The sequence below is a fragment of the Thermobia domestica genome, chromosome 13, assembly GCF_964235325.1.
Source record: "Thermobia domestica chromosome 13, izTheDome1.hap1.1, whole genome shotgun sequence".
NCBI lineage: Eukaryota > Metazoa > Arthropoda > Insecta > Zygentoma > Lepismatidae > Thermobia > Thermobia domestica.
In genome coordinates, this window is record NC_137466.1 from 208291274 (window position 1) to 208310724 (window position 19451).

At 34.8% G+C, this 19451-nt stretch overlaps 1 protein-coding gene across 1 annotated transcript in view; it reads left to right on the plus strand.

Moving 5' to 3' along the window:
* Positions 1–19451, plus strand: part of LOC145667957 (sodium channel protein Nach-like) — a 68413-nt gene that overhangs the window by 21253 nt on the left and 27709 nt on the right. The window contains exons 4-6 of the mRNA XM_081735382.1: positions 6207–6352; positions 7953–8088; positions 16054–16330. Coding sequence (XP_081591508.1) covers positions 6207–6352; positions 7953–8088; positions 16054–16330 — 559 coding nt within the window. The remainder of the gene's footprint in view (positions 1–6206; positions 6353–7952; positions 8089–16053; positions 16331–19451) is intronic.

Below are 19451 nucleotides of genomic sequence, written 5' to 3' on the forward strand. Positions count from 1 at the left end.
GCGCATCACATGGTGTTGTTGTGGTGACCTCCAGGGCCCTCCTTCAAGGGGGCCCAGGGGCCAAATTCAAATTTTCAAATAGGAACATGTATTGATTCATACCTAATTCAATAGTACTTGAAAAACGAAACAACTTTTGTAGGAAACAATTTTCGATTTGGGCCACCGTTTTTAAATGGCCGCAAAAAGTGGGTCCTATATCAGCTAGAACGTCCAGTGCTTATAAATCCGAAATGGCTGAGAATAAAAAGATAAAACAAAAACTGAGATAGGAAAATGTCATAGGGCGCATCACATGGTGTTGTTGTAGTGACTCCCAGGGCCCTCCTTCAAGGGGGCCCAGGGGCCAACTTCTAATTTTCAAATAGGAACACGCATTGAATCATACCTCATTCAATAGTACTTGAAAAACGAAACAACTTTTGTAGGAAACAATTTTCGATTTGGGCCACCGTTTTTAAATTGCCGCAAAAAGTGGGTCCTATATCAGATAAAACGTCCAGTGCTTATAAATAATACTACGAATTCCTTTGAACAAGTAACTTCCAAAGTATATATATATATATATATATATATATATATATATATACACTTTGGAAGTTACTTGTTCAAAGGAATTCGTAGTGTTATAGCTTGAACTGGAAAGTTGGAGATCAGAATATGCGAGTTAGTTATTTTTACTTCTTACTATAACATTATTTTATTGATTCATTTATATATATTGCAAACCTTTGTCCCATATAGCTTGTAGGTAGAACGTAAATAAAAAGAGCGTCCGGAATCGCTGACACCGGCCTTTATTATAAAAGTTCCACTATAAAAAGTATTTTACAAAAAATACTATACAGATAATTTCTCTAGTTTGCAGGGTTACATATACCGTAGAATGGGGTGATACCGATCAATATTTGACCTTTCTTGAGGGAAAACCAACAAAAATATTGAATCACAATATTGAAAAAGAGATATTAGTTTTCTATGTTGTTTCTCTAGCAGATGCTAAAAGATGACGTGTGATATTACGTTACGGCATGAGATATTAAATACAAATTTTTGATCGATATCACCCCGCATAGTGAGGTGATCCCGATCAGTCATGTATTGGTGCGGATGATCGGTATAACACTGAGCGGGAGGTGATACAGAGCATAAAGAAACATTTCAAACATATATTATCAGTAAATATCAAAGCACAGAACACACTAGAAAAAAATAGGAACGTACAATGGTGGTAAAAAGAATGTTCACTGTCACAGTTATTCCACACCTTGAAGATGGAGACCTAGAAATTCGACACCTCGCCGATACACCTATTTTTCAGTCACAATCATGACAATATGGCTGTAGATCAGTCAGATACATCAAGAATATCCGGGAACACAAATTTAACCTACTTTTTTCCACATTTTTTACGAAGAAACTTCACCTCTTATCTGTTGAACTCAAGGACTTGCGTCGCTTGTCGAACAAAGTAACGCGTGTGGGTTTTGTTCACAGGGAATTTTACACGACATTTAGCACATAATAGCCCTTCAGTAAGATGCATCTCCTCCTCCTCAGTGAGAACTGTTTCACCACCATATTTCTTGCTTTACTTATTTTTAGCATTGTCACAAACCGTTGTATATGGGACGTTATACTTTTGTGCTGCCTTTCGGATACTTATTCGACCCTTCTGTACCTCGCGCATTTTGTTCTTAAATTGTTGTACATTATAATTACGCCGAGTATGCTGACCAACTTGTTTCAAACACTTTCTCGGCATTATCGGTTTCACCCCTAAACTTGGCATAAATTTGTAAAACAACTTACCGTCACTACACCAGTTTTGATACTGTTATGCAAACTTACACGAAGCAATTCTTTTACCTTGTACTCCATTCTTTTACCTTGCCACGATATAGTGTCCTACCAAAAACTATAAACTACGTACTATAGTCACACCAATATAAGGAAAACAGAGTTCCTCAATTATTACGTTTCCACCATTAAGCAAATTTGCACTATACACAAAATCTGCATGCATCATGCTCTGACTTTCTATGCACACAGATCTCGTGTATAATCACCCTTCTTCTTATGATATCTTTCCTACACTCAACTTGAAACGATAGATGACAGCACTCTCACAATGTAAGTACGTGCAAATGATCGGTTTCACACTGCATGATCGGTATCATCCCGTTCTACGGTAGGTAGTCTTTGACCGAGAAGTCGCAGACAGGATCTCTACAGAGCCCCGAAGCAGGCTAAGCAGAGTGGCGTTAGGGACCCAAAGCTCCGATGCAAGCAGTGGGTTGGTTAGGTAGCCACATAGCCCCGAAGTAGGCTAAGCGACTGTGGTTGGGATTCCCGACAAAGCCCCGAAACAGGCTAGGCCAGGAGATAGGAAAAGCCAAGAGTCCGAGGCTACTAGGGGCCTGGGGTTAGGTTACTCCTAATGTTCCGACGCAAACAATAGGAGGGGCACCAGAGAACTGGTACCGATTTGCCGTCGTCCACCAAATTTATAGAGGTTCTCGGGTGGTGGTAGCGCTGATGCTTCGTTGTCATCGTCTGCTCCGTGAGAGGAGCCAGAAGCCTGTCGTCTGCATGTGATAGTGGATCATCTGATGTGTAGAGTCTTGCCAAACCATGTGGTGGTGTTTGTGAACATTAGCGTGAAGAGTTGTTTATACACAACACCACGTGGGACTTACACTCCCTGGCTTGTTTTAAAAATACACTGATAACACTGATAACACTGAAAAAATCACTTTTTCGAAGCACTATTAAGGCAGTGGAAGAAAGCACTAACAGTTATTCCCTAAACACAGGCAGAATCGGTGCATATTACATGTCACTCCTAGAGGAAGGGTTGTTTTAAGCTTTGCCGTTAATATACATATATTATAGCACGGCCAACAAGAGATGGTATCTGACGTTTCTTACCACATGCGGTGGGACATTGTAGCCCCTACTTTGATACCAGTGTTACCAACCACGATCACTCTGTCTTATACCATTAATTAAATGGCCACTACAGTTGCACCGGAAAAAACCTTGACACGCGAGTAGTGGCAATGCTACTGCGAGCTGTCAGAGACGTTCTCTTACTGGACGCACTATAGCTCACTTATGGTAAAGGGTGTTGGAGTCTGTGAAATCGTTTGTTCTTTAGTTGTATGAATGGTATTGAATGTGTCCATTGGAATTGGTGGAAATATATCTAAATGAGGTCTTTCAGATGTTTTCGGCCGAGCGAAGACGGAGATATAGTATGTATAGTATATATATATATATATATATATAAGCATAAAACTGTAGATATTTTCGATTTTTTAGTATTACATATTCTCTGTATATTACATATTTAATAACATATTTTGGGCATTTTTTACATTTTTATGTACATATTTTGCTGTTTGATATTACGTAAAAATCCGGGCCTTATTTATTACACACAAAGAGTGAAAAAGTGACCAACTGGACCGAGATTCGAGCCCGGGACCTCTGGTCGTTAACGCATTGATACGATATGCCTCAGGTCCCGGATTCGAGTTCCGGTCCAGTCAGTCACTTTTTTATTCGTTGTCTGTTATATAATTCGTACCTATAGAGAATCTGGCGTGTAAAAAAAATTGCTTCTTTCCTCCTTTCGTTATTATATATATGAAGTAAAATTTAATTAAGCGGGAGATTTGTTTTATTTACTTGTACCTTATTTTACGAAAAAAAGAGAAAGAGAAACTGGTTGGGACAATAGATAAGGAGGAACTGTATCATGAGGGACGTGTCAGAGAGTATGATGGCGGGAAAGAAAGAGAGGGAACAAAGGACATTATAATTATATCAAAACAGAGAAAACGTTCGTAAAGACAGGGAGGTTAGCAGAAAGCGTGGAGCATGCAAGCTTCTCAGTTGCAGCAAGTGACCTGCCAATAATGGCAAAATACCTATAATGATGATGATGATGAAGATGATCATATGATCACTACTTGGCTTATTAAGAAATCAATGAAATGAAATGAAATCTTTGAGTTTTACGTCACACGATTATGTCGGTTAGGCTAAAAGAAAAATTTTAAATGAAATGAAATATCTTAAGTTTTACGTCCCACGGTTATGCCGGTTAGGCTAAAGGAGATGGTGATGATGAGAGATGATAGGTTAAAGGAGATGGTGATGAGTAATGAATGAAATGGAGGAATGAATAAAGTGGGAGGAAACGGGAGAATCCCGAGGAAACCCACGTACACGGTGTTTGTCTACCGCAAAGTTCACTTGGCGGTGGCTGAAATCGAACCCGGGACACCAAGCACCAGAGGTGAACGCTCTACGACTGAGCCACCGCGGCCCCCATATTAAGAAGTCAGAGGTGAATGACACAATCAAGGCTCGGCTACATAATATTTTCTGTGAAAATAAATATTTTACTGACGAGTTTCCAGTATTTTGCTTAAAATGTTACCGAAGCTTAAATAACTGCAATATATGAATTATTACAAATTCATCTCAGTCGTTCGTAGCACTCATAATAAAATTGAAATTACTAAACATTCTAAAGATTTCTTGGATTCTGTCTTGTTTCCAAATCTTGCGATAATATTGGTTATAAATTAGTATACTACTAATTTAACACAGACATAACCAAAAATACCCTAACAATGCTAATATACAATTTAACCACGCGTTGAAATTAGTTACAGGAAGGTAAACTATCCGAAATTACAATTTGCCATTATACCGTGTTAGGGAAGTAAGAATGATACAAGTAAGGTAAATAAGAGAAATTGTGGTTTAGGAATAGAGTTAATCACTACTGCAAGAGGAAGGAAATCGGATTTAATTTTATTTCATTTCATTTCATTTTATTTATCCTCCATTCTGCACAAACTTGGAAATAATTTTCCGACAGTACATGGGATTCGTCATGGTTAATTGATGCAGTACATATATTAGACACATTTGTTAAACATAATTCACACATTTATACATTATAGTAATTTGAAATATCATTATACCAATACTACAGCATACCTTATACGTTAATGAACCTATCTTGTTACTTTGCTACTACTATTTACATTGTGACTATTTAATTGATTATATTCATCTATTGTATAGAAGCAATGTGACAATAGGTATTCTTTTAATTTTCTTTTGAATGTAACATTAGACTTGATTACCATGTTTGGTAACTTATTGTATAGCATAATACCAGCATACTTTACTCCCTTTTCGTACATTGCTGTTCTATGGTTTGGTAGATGAAAATTAGTCTTTTTTCTTGTGTTATAACCATGCACGTCACCGTTTGTTGTGTACTCATTTATATTGGATCTTACAAATTCTATTAAGCAATATATATACAAACATGGTAGCTAGTTCTTTAAAATATTTCCTACAGGACTCTCGGGGTCCTGCACCAGCTAGAATTCGTACAACTCTTTTTTGTAGAACAAAAATATCTCTACTTTTTACAGTATTTCCCCAAAATATTAATCCATATCTTAATATAGATTCAAATGAGCAGCAATATAATATTTTTGCTGTATTTCGGTTTATACTATTTTTGATGGTTTGTACGGCAAAACACATTTTTCTTAACCTATTCGCAATTTTTTCTATATGATAATCCCATTTTAAATTTGCTGATATATGTACACCTAAAAATTTTATAGAACTTACTTCTTTTATTTCGTTTTCTCCTATTTTTATACTTCCTTTATCTATTATATATATTATTTTAACTCATATTTTTAATGATACTTTGGTTGTCAAAAATGTTTAATTACCGCTAAAGGCACATGTCTGGAAATTGGCAATTCTGAGTTAATTTTAGCTACAATTATAGCTTAGCTACATTTTTACTGGCTAAACACTACGTGAAAATGGTTACATTTAGCCATAAAACGGCTTAATTGGCAACAAGTTTAAACATATAAACAAAGCAATCCCGTTTAATGTTGTTTAGGATTCCCATATTTGACCTGCTGTCCCTGACGTCCCCATCTAAGTATGGCGGCTACAACCAACAAGATACAAGAAGAAACACTCACAAACATTAAAAAAAAAAAAAAAATGTCAAATCGAAAGGTGTAGGAAATGAACACAGTGGTACTACTTTAACATTTGACAGAAATTTTGATAATTTAATATGTACCATGCATGTCTGGTCCATATCATGTATTATGCACTTATTTCTATTTTCTGTTTTTGTATAGTTGGCACCATCCTGTGAAGAATTACTTGTGAGGTGTATGTGGAAAGGGGAAAACAGATCTTGTAATGAACTTTTTGAACTTCGTAAGACAGGTGAAGGCTACTGCTGTGCGTTTAATTACTTAGGAACCAGAGACTTCAACAAAACGTAAGTTGTATTTCTATTCAGGCAAATATGTTAGAAATTGAGTAACTTTTCTTCATTTTATTTTACTTATTAATTTTAAGTTTCTGGTTTCTTCTCCTTACTACTTTATTATTATTATTATTATTATTATTATTATTATTATTATTATTATTATTATTATTATTAGTAGTAGTAGTAGTAGTAGTAGTAGTAGTAGTAGTAGTAGTAGTAGTAATTATTGCTGTGTCATGGTTTAAACCAGTCAGCTTAAGAATCTGATGGCCGTCCTAGCAAATGCAGATTATTTGAAGAGTTCTTCTCCAAAGAACTTTCTGATCATATGACAGGTGTCTAGTATTACTAATTATTGTAGGTTTGTTAGAATATATTTTGAGTTTATCTGCTCAAGTTGCGTCACAGTACTTTTAGAGACAATTGCAGTAACTGAATTAATGATTTGTCTTACTGTAACTTTCTGACATTTCCATAGCTTTCTTCCAGGTTATTTGTATGTGCTTATTTTTGTACTGAATATTGTATATTACGTTATGAGTTAATGGTATTACTTCATCTATTATGGTTACTTCTTTGTCAATTTCATTAATAACAGTAATATCGGGTCTGTTTGTAGGTACAATCACATCCGTTCTTTTTTTTCGATCCCAATAGAGTTTGTATTTGTCATTTTTAAATACTGGATTTAGCTGGTATTTGTAGTATGGCTTGGAATCGGCAATTAATTCCACGTCGTGTGCTAAAAACTGGTGAATGTTTTCTGCAACATTGTTGTGTCCTTTTAGATAGTATGTGGGAGTCATTATACAGCATGAGCCTGTGATATGTTCAAAAGTTTCTGATTTGTCTTCACATTTTCTGCATTTTTCATCTGGTACTTTTTGCTTCAGTATGTATTTACATTAGTTTCGGGTTGGTATCACTCGGTCCTGGATGGTCATTATAAATCCTACTGTTTCATAAAAGAGTCCAGTTTTTTTAAAGCCTAGGCAGTTGGTTGTCGTTTATCTGTGTTAATATCTTTTAAATGATTCTTAAAGATTCTGTGGAGTACTTTTTGATTTCCATTTGCTATGCTTTTGTTCGTTTGATTCATAGTTTTGGGTTATTATTATTACTATTATTTAATTATTTTTATAAACAAATTTTGTAATTAAATTAATATGTCCAAGTAATACTTTTTTTTTAATTTTTGGAAAATTCTATCCAAGTACAATGTATTGTGTTGTTAAAATTTACATACTTTTGGGTTTTATAAATTATTACTTTATGGTGCCTCTTTCATCTTTTAAAATTTTGTACAATACTTATTATGAGTTATTTACTTATGATTTTTTTTTTTTTTTTTTTGTGACCAATATAGCCTTTGGCTCTAGTGTCACTTACAGTAATAAATAAATATATTATGTGCTTCAGATATAATATTTCTGTTCATTAGAAGCGACTTCTATTAGAATACAATTCACAGTAATGAAAAGAACTTATTTTGCTATCTCCTGTCCATTTTTAGCTGTCTTCCCAAGGCAGGCTATATCTAGAAACAATTAAATCTATATTCTATCCATTTGTTCATATATATATATACAGTATTTTCTTTATTTTCCAGTGATGGTGATCCTTATGAGGAACTCGCAACGCCCAGAAGAATTAGTTCCACAGGCTATAAAGCAGGACTTACAGTGTTAATAAACTTACAGCCTCATGAATATTTCGCTACTTTGCTCTCATCGTACTGTGCTAAGGTAATTTTCTTTTCTTGGTATGTTCATGGTATCTGAGCAAGTGAACTCATCATAAGACACATTTGTCAGTCTATGTAAAAATTATTTTCAACGTCTTTACATAGTTTTAAATTAATTTCCAGAGACCAAAATAGCAAAATACACCCTAATGTACTAAATTTTACGGTAAGTCACATTACTTAGTCTTTATGAAAATTACTCAAAACGTTTCAGCGTAGCTTTGAATTTATTTCTTAAGACTAAGTAGCGGAATATTTTAGATTTATTTTGTCAATATGATCGATTATTTATGCTATTGTTTGGTAGATGCGAAGTTTGTGTTTCAGATACATGGAACAAAAGTATCTTGAAGCGAGCATACCCAACGAATTGGTTACTCCCTCCTAAACAATAGTAGTGGAAACTGTATCACAGAACATTAAACGATTTACTATAAGTACTTTCGTAAAATAATACTGTCTTCAAATCAAGAGCATTCTGTAAACATCCTCATGCCTTCTTAATACGCCAACATGTACCTGCAACAAATATCACATTCATTTCCACCTGAACCTTTTTTTCTGGATTCGATTCATAAATGATATATTCCTAACATGAACTTACGGCTAACTAGTACTGCACCCATTCTTACTGTTCCTACATAAGTGTCTTGTCAAATTAACAATTCTTCTTCAGCCAGCGAAGTAATTAGGCTAGCTGTCGTCCGGGGTAAGAACTCGCCTTAGCAGCCGCCGTGATCAATGAAACCAAAATGTTCCTTCAAATACTTCTCCAATATTTCACCCTCTTAATCCGGCGCCTGGGGCACAACCTCGTTTGCCCCACCCTAGTTACGTCACTGTCTCCAACCACACAGCCGTTTTCCTTAATGTGAGTGGCAGCCTTGAGAACGAACGTCTCCAAAGTCACATATACATCAAACATATCAAAAGTATGCAATACTTCCACTCAAGAGCTCCTACTCTTTTTATCACATTGAAGCTCTCTATATCATGCCCTGACCATTCACAGATCCCGTTCCTGTTCCTCTACATCACCTGTAAACAACTACTCAAAATCCTCTCGTCAGTATTTTCTGATTGGAGATACATTATCCGCACGCAATTAAATTGTTACAAAAAATCTTAGCTATGGAAATTAATGAATCGTACTTATCCCATATTTACCGCTTTACCTAGAACTGAAAAGATTTTTTCCGATCATTCTAAAAATTATTTACTCTTCTCAAACTTCATAGGGACGGCCTCTCAAACTTCAATACAAAACCATATATACAGGGTGTTCCAAAACAACGCCGACAACGTTTGGGAGGTGATTCCTGACAACAAGATAAGACAAAAAGTATAGACCAAACTGGCTGCACAAATGCTTGCTTTTGGAGTTATAGGCTGCCAAAAAAAATGAAAAAAAAAAAATGAACTTTCAATGTCCACAGTTCCAACGTATAGGATCTATCGTAATAAGGTCAAGACTTCACTTAGGAATTAATATGTGCGCTATCCAAAAATCGATATTTCAGAATCCAAAAGTACTCATGAAACAATTTCTATAGAGAGAATTTGGCTACGGTTATATAATCTGAAATGCTCACCAACTGCCTCTATAAAAGTTGCTGCGGATTCTGAAACTTGGATATTTGGATAGGGCACATGCTAGTTACTAAGTGAGATCTTGACCCGATTATAGTAAATCTCATTGTTTTAGAGCTATAGACCTTTAAGGTTTATTTTTTCATGTTTTCGGCAGCCTTTAACTCCGAAAGGAAGCATTTGCACACCCAGGTTGGTCTATAGGCTTGCTTTTCATCTTATGTTGGTGTCAGGAATCACCTCTCAAAAGTTATCGGTGTTGTTTTGAAACACCCTGTATATATAAGACCCGCAGAAATGCAAGAAGCCTATATGCTAAACTCATCCTATATCCAATTCCGTCGCAAAGATACAAATTTTCTATTATTCCGGAAGCTGCAGTTCTCATTTATAGCCTTCAGTGCACTCAATGCTCAGCTTTCTGTGGTCTCCATGACCAGAATCCAATACTCCTCCGAATGAATAATACGTTTTACTACACCTTTCATATAAATATGTTCTAAATTCTTCTCCCACGCCGTTCAAGTCTGTCAGAAAAAGATAATAATACACTTACAGTATTATACTACCTGTGAATGTTTCCTCTGGCCTTAAGCACATATAATACTCTACACTACTTTCAGTTTCATTGTCATATCATCTTTGCCAATTTCTTTTTTCTTTTTTTATTATTTCAGGTTTTACTATTATTTTGCGATATACCTATCATTTTGCAATATCTGTTATTATTATCATTGCCTCGTTAAACAATATTCTTGAAGCATTCTTAATGTTTTCTTCATATATTGCAATTTAATATATTGCAACGGAAGATTATGGCTCAGTGGTAGAAAAAATGAAATGAAATCTTTAAGTTTTACATCCTATGATTATGCCAGCTAGGCTAAAAGAGACTGTGATGATCAGAAATGAATGAAATGGTGGAATGAAGAAAGTGGGTGGAAACGGAAGAACTCCGAGAAAACAGACGTACACGGTGTTTGTCCACCACAAAGTTCACATGGAGAAAGCGGGGATCAAACCAGGGACTCAACGCAACAGAAGTGAACCATCTACCACTGAGTCACCGCGGCCCCGTCTCAGTAGTTGAGTACTCTGGTGTGAAGGGTGTGTAGGTCGATTTCTAGCCATATACGTTTGTGGTGGACAACATCGTGTCTGTCGATTTCCTCGGTGTCGATTTCCTCGGCATTTTTATAATTCTTCACTTTTATTAAGCATCTGTCTCCTTTAGCCTAAAGTGGCTCAGTGGTAGAGCGTTTACCTCTGATGCATGGAGTCCTTTGTTGGATTCCAACTCGCGCAACGTGAGTTTTATGGTGGACAAACACCGTGTGCTTGGGTTTTCCCGGTTTTCTCCTGTTTCCTCCCACTTTCTTCAATACGCCATTTCATTCGTTTCTCATCATCATTGTCTCCTTTGGGCCTAGCCGGAATAACCATGGGACGTAATATATATATATATATATATATATATATATATATATATATATATATATATATATATATATATAAAATATATATATATATTTGAATAATCATACATTTGTAAATTCATCTCTTCAATTAATATTTCAATTGTCTTTATTTATTTTTTATCTATGAATCCGTAGCATTAGCTTTCTCTTTCTCTACTAAACTCTTTCTATTTTCAACCTGGCAACACTATCTGAGATTCATTTTAAATGGAGTAACCACCTGGAGGCTTCACAGTTATTTTTTGTCCAATTTCTTTGTCTTTCCTTATTTCCCGTCGTATCTGATGAAATATTTAAAGAAAGTGCTTCTAGTACGTTCAAATGTTTGGTGTGTGTGATAATGTTTCCACAAAATAAAACAAAATGTACATAAATTTGAACAAAAACATACTAAAAGCACTGAAAAGATCGAGTCATATCATTTATTCATCTATTTTAGTACGTGTAGCTTTCGTGACAAATGTCTAATACTAAAAGAAAAGAAACAGTGAGAATGTAATGTTTTGCGTCGTAGTAGGCTTTCCTAAATAAAATGCTAGGCTACGATATACACGGATGCCAGAAACACCAACTTAAAGAATTTGTGGAAAACGGATTTTTCTATCAAAGCTGAAAAATACCAAGAATTGGAGCAATTTTGAAACATGGGAATGGGAAGCTTACTAAAAATTATAGCCATTTCCTTATTGCCTGCTCTAATTAAAATATTCGTAATTTAATTTTAAAAAACGACTAATGTGTTTCATAGAAAAGTATAAAATAATAAATAATTCTTGAGTAACTTGGATTTTTATCCAATAAATGTAAAATCAGTGCCAGTTACACACTAATAAATAGTATGCGGGAAGCAATTGATAAAAAGAGTTGGTATTTCATGATTTAGTCAAGACATTTAATCTGATCAACCTTAAAATTCTAGTTTAAAAATTATAATATTATGCGATAAGTTGTAATGTTCTAAAATAATTATTGTTCCCTCAGTAGAATATTATATGGCATGATAAAGAATGAATTAAGCTATAATGAACTTGTATTAAATATTTTGTATTTAAGCTTTCTTTTAAAATTCTAAGAGCATATAATTTACTATTTATTTTCAGCCTTGATGATAGCACATGGTCGAATCAATCTAAGTTTCTGATTATCTTCAGAAGCAGGAATTTAGTTCTTGAAACCAAATTTGGAAGTAGCTTGTCTTGTTTTAATACTTAGAACAACGGAAACAACAACAATAATAGCTCGCATGACAGAAAATATAGAGATAACATTCCAATCTACTTACAGATACATTGGTCATGGAGTACCCCGAGGATCAATCTTGGGACCATTGTTGTTTGTCCTTAACATAAATGATCTTCCAGAAAATGTAGAAACCATGCAGATCTTATTCTAGGTAGATGATAGAAGCTTGATTATTAAAGGCGAAAATATGAAGAAATTGAAGTAAAACGTAAGAAATGTTGAAGAAAAAATGAAACGATGGTTTGAAGTGAACAGGTTGATACTAAATGAATCAAAAACGCAATATGTATTCTTCCATAACAAGCAAAACAAAGCAAAAATTTTGAAACAACATAAGCTACTTCCTACTTTAGTGCCAGGATGTAAATTCTTACGTTTGAAAATAAACGGAAACTTAAATTGAATCAGTAGTTTTTGAAAAAAGTCATGAGCCAGAAAATTGCCAGTCCAACTTATTGTTGCTTTAGTTCAACTTTTTATTTATTTATTTAGAAATGCACAAGTTTTTCATTTTGTAAAATGACGAGAAAACTCTTCTTTTCCAAACAGAGGTCGATCATTTCATGTCTATCAGGATTTTCAAAAATTAAACAGTTTTTGTTCTTTTTCGATTTTTTCATAACTTTTATTCTGACTCATGATCTTTTCAAAACTACTGGTTCAATTGATTGAACCATATACTACCATGAACGCTAAAAGTAAATAGTAAATTATACGTTCTTACAATTTTAAAATAGAGTTTAAATACTAAATTCTTAATGTATGTTTATTACAGCATAATTCTGCCTTTATTAAGATACGAGATTATCTTTTGAAAATGACAGAATAGTCATCTCTGGCAAACAAGAAGAAGCCTTACGTATAATCGCTGGCATTAGTTGCTCATACTAATGTAGACAATTATTTGAGAAACACACAGTCGTCACTGTTCCGTCATTATACATTCTTTAAATAGCCTTATGTACCAAAAATGAAATAGACATCACCAACACTACACAGCGCAACTATAACATGAAATAAAAAAATCTATTAAAACCTACTTTTAGCCGGTATATTTTAGTACATCAAGCGCCACGAAGTGTGAGAATTAATATTTGCAATCACCTTCCTGCAGAATCTAGACCATTATGAGCTTTAAGAGAAAGGTCAAAAAGCTCTATTAAATAAAGTTTGTTGCAATGTTAAAAAAAGAAAGAAAAAATGGATAATAAAATTGTTCAAATTCGTATCCCCAATTATTAACTATTTTTTCCCATATGTACCTATGTAATAAGAAATTACCATATGAAATATAATGCAAAGTACATAACAATTTATAGTGGTGTACACAATGAAAGGTTTCTATTTTTCAATTTTCTCCGTTCAAAAAATATTAATGAAGAAATAAACATTTTACTACATCAAAATATTAATATGAAAATCCTTCAATAATATGAACCTGGGAACTGAGTTCGTAGCAACCCCCGCCCCCCTCTCTTTATTAAATTCGGTGTACGCTACTGATTGATTATATCACATAAGGAAAATATTCTATGAACGTAAACGTGTACCACATCCATAATGTATTTTGAAAATATGTATTATGAACTGAACATCCAAACGTCAAATATCTTGATTATGCCGTCACTACCACCATCATCATTCATCATCTAGGTATTTTGCTATTATTAGCAGGTCAGTTGTCGAAATTGTGTAGCTTCCATGCTGCACAATCTTCCGCTAACTTCTTCGTCTTCACGTTACAATTTTTCTGTTTTGATATCGTCCATTAATTGTAGTATCCTTCTTCCCCTCCCTCTCTTTCCTGCCACCATACCCTCTAGCACGTCCTTCATGACACAGTTCCTTTCTAGCCAATGTCCCAACCAATTTCTCTTCTTCTTCTTAATAATAAGTAAAATTGTTCTTTATTCCCCCACGATATTTAACACCCTCTCATTCGTTTAACGGTTGACCCAGATAATTCTTTCCATTCTTAGAGTCACGCGATAGTGTTGTTAGATAAAATAGGAAAATGTTAGTAAAGGAGATAGAAACTAATAGGAAGAATAGTCAGTAAGAGTACACAAGGAAGAAATCAATAATAAAATAAAAAAGAACGAAAGAAAAGAGAAAGAAAATTGAATACCTCTTGGCATAATTACTTTAAACGGTTTCGATAGTAACTAGTATTTTTCCGTAGGTACAGTGTTACTTAATTAACAAAACATTGGCTACTTGCCAGTGAATCCTGTCACAAGAAGAGGATATGTCGGAATTGGCGCTTCATTTAAAACAACATACACATAATATAAAACAGTGGCAACATTGATAGAATTTGGTTACCTACCTTTGATGTTGATGTATATTTTGAGTCTGGCAATAGTGACGTATACATCGGGACAGCCTTAAAGGGCTCTTTACTCAACCACTGCTTCTTTTCACCCCCATAACCCTCGGTTAGTCCTCGCGAGTGTGTAAGCTGTCACTGCTCTCAGTGTTGCCGTACCTCCGATCCACTTGTGTAGTTAAAGTCCGGCAAAATAAGGAGAAAGCTCAACAAAATAATAAAAAAAAAAAAACATATAATTCATCTAGGAAAGAAGGAAAAGGAATCGCGGCAACATTGGTTTCTAGCCAGAAGGGATCATAAATCTCTACCATGTGTTGCGGAGACTAGTTAGCGGAAGGTTCAGAGGGGTGGACAGGGTTTTCAGAATTCTTTGAAAAAGAGGTCTCTAAATATGACCCAAAGTTTAACATAGACACTGCGCTATCTTCGATTCATCTTCCTTTTGCACTCCGCTTTGCCCTTCACATTTCAGAATCTACTCTTTACGTTACATTCTGAGGGCTCTCTGAGGGCTTTTAGTTCTTTGAAGGCCAGGACAAAATCAAAAAATGTACTTGGGGGCCATTTTCCATATTCCTTACACCTCCTCATTTCGCCGAAGCAACTGATCACTGAATGTACATAAGATATACTGTACATATTCTGAGTCTTTGTTCTATTCGGCGTACCTTGCAGTGGTGGACCTAGAAGGTAAAAACTATGGAGAGCAGCCAGAACACAGGCTATGATAGTTGTATCATGATGATACTATAAACTTTCAAAAATATATAAATAATAGCTATAATTATTTTTGTTACTCAAGAAAACTGAGGGTCCTAGGCCCCTGCCCCGACCTAGATTCGCCACTGGTGCCCTACTTCTTGTTTCATATATAGAGGCCAATTATTATTAAGTATTCTGCCTTTGAGCAGGTCCTGAGACTAATGAGTTTCTTTTTATTCTTGGAGGGGAGGGGGGTGCGGCTCGAAATGTCTTTTCCACGTCAGCTTTCTGTTTTAACTTTCAGCTACAAAGATTTGAAAGTAATTCTATGAAACCTGCATTTTCTAGCAATCGCTTGATACCAACGCCCTTACCTTTTAGAGTGGACTTTTGGTAACCGAAAGGTTTAAAAAAAAAAAAAAATGACAGTTCAAGTCAAGTCTACATTCAGACATGAACGGAGTTTTTTAAAAAAAATATTATATTTTTCATTTTTGTTTGCAGACCAGATGAAACATACTCACGTTCCTTATTTGGTCGTCACTTTCTAAGACTAAAATCGAAACTTTGTTTCACAATAACATTTGTTTCATAGATGCATATGTGTTCTTTTCTTTTGTAGGCATTGTTCCATCTACCATATGATTTTGCGGATGGATCAGTGATTGAGAAACTAATCTCTCCGAAAACTGAAGTATTTTTCCGAGTTACACCCAGTATCCTTTACAGCACAGATGCCGTGAAATCAGTTGCGCTGGAGAAAAGGAAATGTCTTTTTAAAGAAGAAGTTGATATGACCTACATGAAGTATTATAGTTTCGACAATTGTCTGATGGAATGTCGTAATAATCACACAGTGATTACATGCGACTGCTCGCCCTTCTACTACCCAGATAGAGGTAAGAATGAATGTAACAAATGAAAGATAGAAGAACAATGAGCACATGAACAAAATAGTAAAAGCTATATGGAGAAAATAAATAAAGCATAACATAATCAAAAAACGTGCAAGTGCAGAGTCGTAGCTAGTGGTTTCGGCACCTGGGGTGAAGTAAAATTCGGTGTCCCTTACACTCATCTCACCAAGGTACTTTTTATTTTATTTTACTTTATTTTATTTTATTTTATTTTATTTTATTTATTTACATATAAGAGAAGCAGCTATTGTTATACACGCAGAATTTTTATCAAGCTGATTGGACAGACCACTATTATAACAGTCAAAATCGATCATTGTGTATTCTTTTACAAATAACAGCTGTTTTCAAAAGGCTTATTTTTGACTTTTCGTTAAACTTGACCAAAATATCTTTGATTTGTACACAGATCCACTAACGAGGAAGGTCCATAAACCGTGAGAGTTGAATTTTGATGAAAATTTGTGACAAGATTCAGTTCGAGTTGCTAAGTAACGTAGTAATAGTCACTCGATGCGCAAATGCTTCGTTGAGCTGCTACACCGACGCCATCTTGAAATCCTGTAGGCAATGTCCAAGAAAACCCTTTTAACACAAAAATGAAAAAGCTTTTGATATATCTGACTTCAGTATTGTAAACCAAGGTAAATCATTTATATGAGAGAGTACTTCCAGTGCATGACCGCCATCTTGAAAGGCGCCATATTGAATCGTCGTCAAATATGATAAATGGCAAGGGGGTCATGTGGGGTGTCAAATAGCACTGGAATTTACTCCTGAATTCATTTCCGTAACCAAAATTTAGATATCTGTTTTCACTTCACAGTTAAGAGCCCTCTTACCCACAGGAACATAAAAACTGTGCGAGTTAAACTTGTGTCATGAAACACGTTCGTGCGAGCACTTGCATGATTTTAACTCATGCAGTAGTTAATGCAGTACAATAGCAACTATACCAATCAGATCTTGAGACTAGTAAGAGAAATCGTTAATTAAATTGAAATGCCTGTAGTGAAAAATGGAATATCAGCATGCTACAAGTTATACCTATTTCAAAGTGCGATGGAATAGACTGTTGGTCGATGAAACACATGCCTAATAGTACTGACAAGCAGATAATACCAAAGGGATTGTTCGGATATATATTAGAAAAATTATATAAACTGGTACATATTAGTTGAACGACCAAAATGGTTCGGATTCCACTATAATCAGTAGGTCCACGTCTCCTTTAGCGTAGCAGGCGTGTGGGACGTTGAATTGTATCAAACCAAAAATATCTTTTAGGCAATTTTACGTGGTCCATTATAGTGTGTTAAGTTTTATTCTCCAATCTAGAAACCTTACGCAAAGACCATCATTGTTACAGAATATTGCGTTCCTTTCCAATACTCATATTTGACCACCTATAATTTACCGTGCATATTACGAAGTTAAAATACTTTAATGTATTTATTGACAGTTTCTCTAAATACAATCGATTTATTGCTGCCACATTGAACAATGAAGGAGATTTAAATTATCAGTTCACAGCCAATTCTTAGAAGATACACCTGGAAACTTAGAATTCACTTTTCTTGTGTCTGTTCTGCTATTAGTGATAAGAGAATGCATGCACAACTGCTAAAAATATGTGGCAGTAAAGATTATTACAAGATTCAATTCCAAGTTGCAATCCATAAAACAAGCCTCTTTCTTCCTTTTCCCTTCAATATAAAATAATTAAATATCTGCATCTTTCCACCTTTAACGATAAAACACTTGCATATAATAAGGGCAAGACTAGTTTTCATATCAAAACTGTGATAAATAACTGATTGTAGCAGGTGTTCACTTGTTCGGTGTACAAGTTATATGACAGAATTTTCATAAAGAAAATGCATTCTGTTGTGTATCATCAATTTTGTGCGCCAGTCCTAAAGGACATGCTTGCATATGCATGGCAGAAATGTGGGTACGTAACAGGAGCAATAGTTGAATCATTTACAAATGTTCTGAAGACTAGTAGAAAATAGTGTCTGTGGTCATGAAGATTGTGACGAAAGTGCATTTGTTAAGTGTTTGCACTGCTCCATGATGCTGTGTGCTAATCACTACGTTTTGGATCTCCATCACAATTGAAGAGCAAAAGGTTAGTAGGTTAATATTTGCTTATGTGCAATAGTTTATATTATTTTTCTAATATTTTTTCTATTAATTTTCTAATAACTTCAAGACAGATTCTTTAAAACCATATGGGCCGTTCCACCTAATTTATATTACAGTATTTAAATGCTATGCATAATCGCAACACACACAGACTCATATAAATATAGCGATTTTGAAATAGGTATAATTTGTTACAGTGCTGCTATTCCATTTTTCACTACAGGCATTTCAATTTAATTAACGATATCTCTCACTAGTCTTAAAATCTGATTGGTATAGTGGCTATTGTAGATCAAATAACTACTATTGCATTAGTTAAAATCATGCAAGTGTTTGCACGACCGCATTTCATATCACAAATTTTACTTGCTCAGTTTTTGTATGTTCCTGTAAGCGAGAGAGCTTTTAACTCTGAAGTGAAAACAGATATCTAAACTTTGGTTACGGAAATGAATTCAAGAGTAAATTCCAGTTCTATTTGATACCCCACATGACCCCCTTGCCATTTATCATATTTGACGACGATTCAATATGGCGACTTTCAAGATGGCGGTCATGCACTGGAAGTACTCTCTCATATAGATGATTTAACTTGGTTTACAATACTGAAGTCAGATATATCAAAAGCTTTTTCATTTTTGTGCTAAAAGGGTATTCTTGGACATTGCCTACAGGATTTCAAGATGGCGTCGGTGTAGCAGCTCAACGAAGCATTTGCGCATCGAGTGACTATTACTACGTTACTTAGCAACTCGAACTGAATCTTGTCACAAATTTTCATCAAAATTCAACTCTCACGGTTTATGGACCTTCCTCGTAAGACAACACTTAGAGAAATGCCTTTAGAATGTTCGAAGTGGGTAACGGCAGTAATTTTCAGTAATAATTGTAAACTTTTGTCATCTTATTTTATATGTGACCACACAAATAGCATTTTAATTTCGATTCTTTTAAG